Source organism: Balaenoptera musculus, chromosome 16 (assembly GCF_009873245.2).
Source record: "Balaenoptera musculus isolate JJ_BM4_2016_0621 chromosome 16, mBalMus1.pri.v3, whole genome shotgun sequence".
NCBI lineage: Eukaryota > Metazoa > Chordata > Mammalia > Artiodactyla > Balaenopteridae > Balaenoptera > Balaenoptera musculus.
Genome location: NC_045800.1, coordinates 47,645,734 through 47,656,131, shown reverse-complemented (window position 1 = coordinate 47,656,131; position 10,398 = coordinate 47,645,734). Strand labels below are relative to the sequence as shown.

General features: G+C 37.4%; 1 protein-coding gene across 4 annotated transcripts in view; it reads right to left on the bottom strand.

The window, feature by feature from the left end:
* Positions 1-252: 252 nt before the first annotated feature.
* Positions 253-10,398, bottom strand: part of PARG (poly(ADP-ribose) glycohydrolase) — a 113,680-nt gene continuing 103,534 nt past the window's right edge. For all 4 annotated transcript variants that reach the window (XM_036827984.1, XM_036827982.1, XM_036827985.1 and 1 more), the window contains 2 exons: positions 4,621-4,749; positions 253-3,919 (listed from right to left, as the gene is read on the bottom strand). In XM_036827984.1, the coding sequence (XP_036683879.1) occupies positions 3,765-3,919; positions 4,621-4,749 (284 nt within the window). In that variant the 3' untranslated portion in view covers positions 253-3,764. The remainder of the gene's footprint in view (positions 3,920-4,620; positions 4,750-10,398) is intronic.

The following is a 10,398-nucleotide window of genomic DNA, read 5'->3' as shown; positions in this document are numbered from 1 at the left end:
CGTGCACCAAAACTACTGAGCCTGCGCTCTAGAGCCCACGAGCCACAACTACTGGGCCCGCATGCCACAACTACTGAAGCCCGTGCACCTAGAGCCCGTGCTCTGCAACGAGAAGCCACTGCAGTGAGAAACCCGCACATTGCAACGAAGAGTAGCCCCCTCTCTCTGCAACTAGAGAAAGCCCGTGCGCAGCAATGAAGATCCAATGCAGCCAAAAATAAATAAATTAAAAAATAAATGAGAGTATGTATATTAGGTGGTACCAAGGGGATCAAAATTTCTTTATTCTCTTCCTAGAAAAATCATGTAAACATTAGCACAGATCTCTCCTTATCCCCAGGTTCAAAATCATCATGACCTGTTAGCCCTACATTTAAAATAAACAGTCAGGAAAAATAAAACCAGTTACCAGATGAACAGTTTTGGTCAGTTTTGGTCGTCTTCTTTGGGAAACCTTCCACTCTAAAGGCTCAGTAGATCCGTGTGACTCCGGTGAGGAGGGACTAAGGGGACTCCAGTGAGCACAGAGAACAGCAGTGGGTCAGTGGATTCTGGCAGTTTGTTCTAATAAGTATCAAATTAGGACCCACTTCCAGCCCCCAAAGGACAGGATTAAATATTCTGAGCTCAAGTTCCAGGAATGGCTGGTCTTTCCCTTCCCTCCAGAAAAAGGACTGGGGCAGATCCACAGGGTTGAGAGGAGGAAGGACACACCTTCTTAACCTTTGTTTGTCTTTAAAGCAGACATCCTAGGATGCACTTCTTCCTTACATCAGAAAAAAGCCATGAATATGCAGCCACATGGATTGGAGAAGACAGAAGAAAACAGGTGACAATCTATGCAATTGCTTCTCTTCCTGTTGAAGTGTTAAAGAATATAATGCAGTGAATTCTTTGTTCCGTCATATTCTTGGAGTGGGGCAACTTAACGCTTGGTTTCCAAAGCAATATATTATTGGTTAAGTACCTGACATAGCAATCCTGTAGCTTGGTTAGATCTTCTTTTCAATCTCGCTTTCAAATACCTATCTGCTTGCCTTTAGTGTCACTTCAACCAGGAAGAAAAGAGGTAAGTCTCTCAGAGACCATTTAATATACCCCAGTGATAACTAGTTATTCATGATGAAGAATAAGCTGTACTACGAACTTGGTAGAGAACAAGAGTGTCAGAACCTTTGCTCTATCAGATTACAAAGTAAGTCTCCTTTCATAATGAACTCCTGGAAGTTGAGATGGTATTCCCTAACGTCTGGGCATCTGTTAGCCCAGATGGGTAAAACGGGCTAAAATATATAAAGCAATGAGCACAGTCCCTAATATACAGTAGGTGCCACATACATGTTTCTGGTCAACTAAAATAGTTGGCATTTATTAAGGACCAACTAAGTGCCAGACCCTATGTTCATTGCTTTATATACAGTATTTCTTGGTAGGTGCTAATAACCCATTTTCTAAATGAGTTAAGTAAGGTTCAGCAATTCAGTTTATCCAAAGAAGGTTAAAATGTTAGCTGGGGATACAGTTAGCATTTGAACCCAGCTGGTCTGATTTTAAATCTCATGCCCTTTCCATTACTCCACATTGTTTCCTTAAACTGTTATTGTACATTTGAGTGAGCTAGATAGAAAGTGAAAAGCAAGTGAGTTATATTAAAAACCTAAGAATTCTAAACTGAAAATATCCTTTCATGCCTCAGTAGATTAAAGAAGGGAAGGGTAAACAACATGTAATAAAAGAAACCGTAAATGAAAGAGAACAAAAAGGTGCTGTTAAATGTCTTAAAATAGATACAAATGTTAGTTCGATGTCTGATTTTGTCCCTCTTTTTACAGAGGGCCTTTAGGAACAAAGTAATCATGTTCTCTCCACCACCCTCCCCACCTCAAAAAACGGACATTAGTTCTCTCTATGCATTCCACATGATTAAACCGTCCCAATTCACGAACGTACTGGGACAAAGAAGTAGGCAGGTTTTTATTCTTGAAAACCCCTCAACAGAAGAAAGGCAGTCAGGAAGATGGCCTGGTCACCAACCTGTTCAGTACTAAGAGCTGAGTCTTAGATTCTATATTCTGTAATATTAGGCTGGAGGGGGTCTTCTTACCTGGACTCAATGATTTCTCTACCACATGAACCTCCTAAACTGTTCATGCAACATTTTAAAGAACTGTTTACTTAGTCTTAGGGCTAGATAAGAGGGAAAGAATATAGAGAGAGATAAAAAGAAATGAAATATACCATGAATGCTTAACCAAAGCATGGAATGGGTTGGAAAGGAAAGAGAAGACTTTAGTACCAGTAGAAATAAAGCCAGACACCTTGGACTCAGAGATGATGAAGAATCTTAAAAAACTTCATCAGTGACAAGTGGCTGCCTTCAGGTGCCAAATTCCACTAACCTCTCAATCTCTATATAAACAAAAAGAGTTACAGATGCTGGCCAAGGCCCCATTTTTTCCCTGCCAATATTGATACCAGGTGTTTGGACCATCTACTTAAACTCCTTATTAATAGGATTTGACCACCAATAGCTTTCCCTGACAGTTGACTATAAACTAGAACTTCAACAGTATGGTTTAGAATTACTTTAGAAATATAAATAAGTGCTTTTGTGATTAAACTCTACTCTCAGTTAACACAGACTTGACATTGGCTTTAACTTCTGAGAGACACTATTATTTATGTTTGTTGCCCATTTTAAATGGACACAATTGTAAATAAAGGATTTTAAACAGAGCCCCTAATAAAGCCTAAACCTAATCATTTCCACAATTCCAGTTTTATTTAGATTTTATGTGCTTGCCTGTAGACACACTTAAAGAACATATTTTTTTTATATATATGAAATATAGATGATATGGGAGTTTGACAAATGATTTGTTAATGAAAATTTATTAACTAACTATATAACCTTTGAGTACCAGAGAAACTTCACTATGTACAGATCACCATGAAGTTCCCAGTTTCTAACCTTTGGTTATATGAATATGCCTCAAGCACCAAGGAACAAACAATAATCCTAATTCAAAAAGAAAGAAAAAAAAAAAAACAACCCAAGAAACAAAAGATCCTTCAAGGCTCTTGAATCTGTTTGTTTTTTAAACACCATTTGGGAAACTCTCTTTTATTCTACATTTCCTTCCATTTCGGTCAGTTTCCAAAAACAGTATCAATAAAAATTGATCGGGGAAAAAGGACAGACAAACCATTACAGACAAAGGTGATGTCGCTAAATAACTTTCTGGAAATTATTCTGCCTTAAATACAAAACTTTTAACCTAGGGGACCTGCATTATGTAACATGTATGAAAAAAACCCCCAACTCTTAATTTTCAAAAATCAAAAACTCCAACAATGCAATCATAACAAGATTAGGGGGTGAAAGGCTCACAGGGAGATCTTTAGCAGACCCAGTTAGTTAAACAGATTCTAGGATTTCACCTTCTTCCCTGGCATCTGCTAGCTGCAGAGGCAATTTGTATAATATACAGGCATCAAAAAAGAGACCTGACAGGCTGAGCACAAACTTTCATGAAATTTCACAAGAAATCTGATGGGCAAAAGAAAGAAAAATCAAAGAATGAAGACTGAAATAGAAAAAAATGGAAACAAAATATGTCTATGTTTGTGGAAGGGACTGCATCCTTGCCTACAAATGTGGATTATATACACATTTATATTAAGTCAGTTCATATGTTACACCTGACAATTCAGAAAGGATGTTTCTCATGAGAGGTGGAAGGAGGTTCTATTCACTTGGATCCTCAGGCCCCAGTCCTTTGTCCTGGCTGGTTGGTGGTCTCCACACAAGACTCAACAGCATGGTATATGAATGGATAAAGCTTGATGTCTGGTCCAGGGGTGGAACAGTTTCTACATTCTTCATTGTAATATCGTAGCAACAGCTTATATACTTCTCCTGAAGAGTAGAAAGCCAGACCAATTTGCACATTAAGGTATGTAGATGGATAAAACTACTACAGAACACTTCAGTTTTATCTTAATCTAAATAATATATGCTCACATTTGGCTTTTGAAAATAGAGCACGAAGGCTTTATTTTAAAAAAAAGCCTGGAAGGCTTTCCTGACATAAAGTTAAAATTTTTTAGAATACCTTAAAGAAACTACTTATTAGCTCATAATTACAGCAGGCTATACATGGTACATCATCCATGCATTGTTTTGGGAGTTCGTGGGAACTCTAATTTTACATTTAGCTCCCATGATAGCAAGGCCTTTCAGGTCCAGCTGAAACAGTAGATGGAGGATGCTGGCATGTGTGATAAACATGACTCAGAGTGAGGCCGCTTAGGTTTTAACTTACCCGCCAATACCTTCCGTCTTTCAGTTTTCTATACACACGAAAGTATAAAATGGACACTAACTCCAACTTCTCGGCCTTAAATTAATAAGCTGACATACTCATTCAAGACTGAGGATGAAAGTTTGCCAGAAAAAAAGATTCTGCAAGTGTTGCCCCTCTAAGACCTTGTCCCCCCATCAAAGTCACACTTCCATTTTTTCTTATCCACTATGATCTATCCAGATTTAGCAAGTGCTCCTCCTGAATGGTGTACAATCCATCTAGATACCAAGTGTCAAGACTATCCCCTACTTACCAACAGTCAGTTTCCTTTCAGTAAGGAACGTGTGCATGCTGTAAATGTCTCTCATCAATTCTGAGTCCCCAAAGGTGAAATAAACCACATCGCGCTCAGCTACAGCAGCTGCCAGTATCTGTATTAAGGCTGTAGCAAAGAGAAGAAACACAACTATATTATGACACTTCACATCAAGATACCTTCTGTTCTTTCAACCAGGTAAATTATAGCTGCTCTGTCATAGCTTTATCCTGGATTAAAGATTTATAAACCTAATATACACATTATTAGCAATGGCAAATACAGGATGAATATAAATCATCTAGTTGTGTGACTTTCCAGACATGCTGCTGAGAATATCATCAAGGCACAGAATTCCCACGTAAGTAAGCACCTCTGTGGGAAAACAAAGGAAGGTGCATCTGAGGCAGCACAGTTAAGGCACTGAAGTGGTATTTTTTCACTTACATTAATCTGGAACTAAAATTTTTGTGTTTGCTTGCTTGATTTAATTATTTTATCTTAAACACAGTCATTGTTTCTTTTCTGTCAAAGGAGTCTCTCTCTGTGATTTTCCGCGACCAATATACTTGGGAGGTTCTACTGTTCTCATTAACCCTACAGCAAGCAAGCATTCTCAAAAATGGGTTAGAGAAGACACCTGTATCCCTCCTGCACTCTCACCTCCACCCAATCACTACAGCATGGATTGAACGTTACTGAAAACATTGGACAGTAACTCTGGTGTACTGGAATAGGAAAATCATTGAGAACCACTGTCCCCACAAATCAGAGTTACAAATCACTCAGCCTGGAGTATAATTCCAAAAGTTAAATTCCTTTATAATCTTAATCTCAATAGACAAAATTTTTTTTAATTATTTTTTTAAATAAATTTATTTTATGTATTTTTGGCTGCATTGGGTCTTCGTCACTACGCGTAGGCTTTTCTCTAGTTGCAGAGAGTGGGCGCTACTCTTTGTTGCAATGTGCAGGCTTCTCACTGAGGTGGCTTCTCTTGTTGTGGAGCAGGGGCTCTAGGCGTGCGGGCTCAGTAGTTGTGGCGCACGGGCTTAGTTGCTCCACGGCATGTGGGATCTTTCTGTACCCAGGCTCCAACCCGTGTCCCCTGCGTTGGCAGGCAGATGCTTAACCACTGTGCCAGGGAAGCCCGACAAAATTTACTTTAAATAACAAAAATGAACAAAGGTACAATAAATGCCCTTTTGCTAGTAACATATCTTTTCCTTCATAAAAGGGGAGGTGGGAATCAAACTAAAACACTATGGAGGATAAATATAGTTTTGATTTTTGAGAGCATGTTAATATTCTACATATTCAAAACAAAATTAAAACAATAAGAATGGGAATGGGGAGGAACCTATAACTGAAAGCAAACTAAAACAATTGAGCCTAATTTTATTTCAAAAGAATAGCACTACAGGGAAAGGAAAAAGGAAAGGATGAAGTAAGAACTAATCCAAGTAACTTATGAACACAATATTTTACTAATATGCCTTCAGTCTTGGGCAAGGAGGAAAGAATTGCAAACAATTCCCGGACTCTTTTTACTAGATTTGCTTACCATAGTAGTACAGGTGAAGCAATTCTGAAACTACTTTAAAATATATTTCAGGATTGAACAAATGAGTTAATTTGTTGATGTTGCTGGGAGCTGTAGGTTCTCAGTATGGAAGAGGGAACAAACAAACACGGAATGGGAAAAGACAAAAAAGAACTCTGTGGTGACTGACAGATTGAAATGGAAGGCACTGGTATGTACTCATGACTTCTAAAATATGTACATTTGTGTGTGTGTGTATGAGTGAGAGACAGAGAGAGAGAGAGAGTGTGTGTGTGTGTGTGTATGTATGTGCATTTCTTAGTTTTGTCCACTGAAAGGGCCAAAAAGAAGACATCTTAGTAGCAATGAGCACATGTAGTGCCCAGATCTTGGTCTCTAATACCATTCCACCTAAACGGAGCTGTATTCCTCCGGGAATACCTGATTCCATGGTTAGAACAGGACAGGTACAAGATGAACCCAGAATGTTTTATTACACCAGAAAGTGAAGAAGTGCTCAAAAATGGGAAAATTGATGGATTGCTTGTCACAAGGATATAGGAGCCAGTTTGAAGGAGCTCCTACTAAGCCAAATCTGGACAAGCTAAGCACCAAAATATTATGTACAGTAATAAATTACAAATCACTGAAAAAATATAAATTCCTGAGTTCACAACGATAATATATAATAAATAGAGAGAAAGAAGGGCTTTTACTCACAGGAGAAAGCCAAAGACTAACTGGTTAAATCGGGAGGGAGTGCTAGAACGAGATAATCCTCTTTTTGCAACCATCACGGTAAAGACTGGATCAGGCAAAGATCAATAAAGGATGCTAAACCTAAGGGAAATTTTGTCTCAAAGTGTCTTCCTACAGACTACTTATTAACTACAAGAGAGCAAAAAAACTCTGCAACAGTGGAAAAATCAGATAGCACCTTGACTGGGTGATCAAAATTAACATTACTAATGGGGTCAGATGACTACTAAGTGCCTCCAGACACTATCACCTACATACTGCTCTGATCAAGAATGCATAATATAACCCTAATTATGAGGAAACAGCAGATAAACTCAAGGAATGTTGTATTCTTCAAACATGTCAATGTCATAAAGACAAAGAAAGGCTGTGGAAATACTCCAGATTCAAAAGGAGGCTCAAAAACATTAAATGCAATACCTGACCCTGGACCCTGTATTGGAGGGCAAAATGGCTACAGCGGGTTTGATTAGGGCACCTTATTAAACTGCAACATAGATGAGAAGATACAAATATTATATCAATGTACATTTATGAATTTATAACTAATGTGTTTATATAAGAGAATAGGAAAAACACACTGAAGTATTTAGGAAAGGGGGTATAATGTATGTAACTTAAGCTCAAATCGTTCAGAAAAAAATTGTATATAATACACAAGCATATATGTACATAAACATACACAGAGTTGTTTAACTTTTTGTAACTTTTTGTAAGTTTGAAATTATTTTCAAATAAAAAGTTTTAAAAGTTATGTAGGAAGGAAAAATATTTTTAAGATGAACTAGTAAATTTGATATAGCTGAGTATCCCCAAATTTGGGAAACAATCTAAGACATTAGAATACATGTGAGATTCTAAAATACCAAAGTATTTCCTAATTTCCAAACTAATATTTATTGAGTATCCCCAACATGTGAGGTACCATGACTAGGCCTCATTAATCTTGAAGTGTTGAAAGTAATTATCTCAAAATAGAGATACGTTTTAATTAAAACCGCTCAACCAACTTATACATACATTAAAGCTTCAGTGCACTCAATTTTAAAAGGTTCCTAATTAACCTAAACTACATATAAAAAGGGAAACCAATGAATCGTCATCTTCTTCTACCAAGAGGTATCATTTTTTTATCTTTTGGTTTGAATGAAATTTGGCTTTAAGTATTTCCTATTTAAGAGACAGAGAGGAGAGACAGACCCAAAGAAAAGTCCTTTTAGTCCTACTTCCTCCTTACATACAGAAATACTAGATCACTGGTCATTTGCCATTTATGAAATAAAATATTAGTAAAAACATTTAAAATGTATCTCCCTATAGAGTTTATGTTTTAAATGCTTCACAGGCCATTTTGTCCCTGTGGATAGGCTCCTGGAGCTAAGCTTGACAGATCTACCAAAAAGAGGCTGGATCCTAATAAGAGAACCAGTTCACATTACATTCTTGATTTCACATCCATTTCTGTTTGGGTACACATGGTAATAAAAGCTGGAACTGGAGACTGAAGACCTGAGCTCAGGCCTTGCCCTTCCGCTAGCTAGCTAAGCTCTATGACTTTGGCCAAGTCACTTAACTCTCTTGCCTGCATTTTCCCCATCTGTGCAATGAAGAAGTTGAATCAGATGATCCCTGAAGACTCTTTCAGAGTATAATTCCATAATCTGTTATAATTTTTCTCCTTGCATTGGATATTAGACTATAAATACACAAAGGAAATTTTCAGAAATTTAAATTAATCTTGACCTTAAATACATCAGTAATCACTAACAAAAGATCATTTTAAACAGAACTGTCTTCATACCTCACTCCATCCCCAAGATCTTTGCAAATCTAGACAATTATGTCTCACAATTTAAGTGAACTCTCCTGTATCACAAGTTAGATGAGAATAAATCACAAATCTAATAGGGTGTATGGACTGACTCCAAGTATGATATAAAACCATCAAATTCTAACTTCAAGCACAACTAGGTGCCAAAATAATCACTTAAATTAACCTGCAGGGAGCTTGGTTTTAATTTTCTTTTTGGCATCAATGTTAAGCTGTGAAAATTCTTCAAATAAATATGAATAATGTCAAAAAACAATTCACAGTGTCCTCTTATAACAAATGAACCAAACAAAAAATGAGTAAAACCATGGATACTTTATACCACAGGTATGGTCTGAGGCCATTAGCATGTAACATTAGTAACAACTGCTAACACTGAGCTCTATACTGTAGCATGCTGAACGTTCTAGCAGCTTTTTTTAAAGGACAAACTCAAGATTCACAAGGATTAACTCACTTAATCCTTACAAAAACTGAATAAATGTTAGTATTATTTCCATTTTGAAAATCAGGAAATAAAGGCACCAAAAGATTAATTAACCCGTCTAAGGTCACAGAGCCAGAAAGCGGTGGAGCTGAAATTTCTATTTGTCAAATAGAAATTCATTAAGCTTATTTTATTTGCAAGTCACTTTTAGGTAGTGAAGGTAGGGAATGGGGATAGAAAAGACAATGCACAGGACTGCATCAAGATAGCTTCAAATTATGGTAAACTAGCAATGGCATAATCTTTCACAAGTCAGATAACACAGTATGGAGAGGTACAAAAAATAAACACCGAGGATGTGCAATGAGAAACTGACAAAAACACAATAGAAAGAACTTTAGAGCACCACTTGATTCCTTCGGAAAGCAGGCAGACAAAACTAGAGAAATACAGGGTCTGATCTAATAGGTATAGAATCTAACAGACAAAGTATAAATTCTATACCCTTCAGAGACACCTTTTCAAGTGCCAACATAATATATACAACAATTAATTATGTTAGGCCACAAGTAAAAGCTCAAAAAACTCTAAAAAGTAGAGATAATATTATCTATACTCTTTGATTACAATGCAATAAAATTAGAAATAAGAGATGAAACAAACATAATTTGCTTTAAAAACCATTTAGAAATGGTTTCAAGTTATCTCCTAAAAAGCTCATGGGTGCCTGGTGGTACACTTAGGGAGAAGGAGCCCACTCAACAGTCTCTACTGAGATGGGATAAATAATGCTGCAAAAAACAAACAGAAAAAGCAAAAAACAGTGCTTCTACTCTAACAATGAGAAAAGGCCAAGTAATCTACAGAATTATAACTTTTCCTGAGTCTACCAGAGAGCTGAGTTTTCAGGGCAACCAAAGTACAACAAGCTCTACCAAGAAGAGACAAAACACATGAACTATTATCTTGAAAGAACACAGGAGAAAGAGGTAGCTACCACAGAAATGGGTGAGAGTAAAATTTTGAAAGCCAAGTGTGAACTGGAGGTGGGGGTAGTGTCACTTTGGAATAGCTATGAGCCCAGAAAGGAGAATTCACATTCACTCAAAAGCTCTTTTCCACGGGCCTCCAGAGGGTCCTCAGAAAGATGAGGGGCCAGGCAGGAGGACAGAGAGAGCCCCTTTGGTTCCACAAGCCTGCAGGAGGTAACTGGCT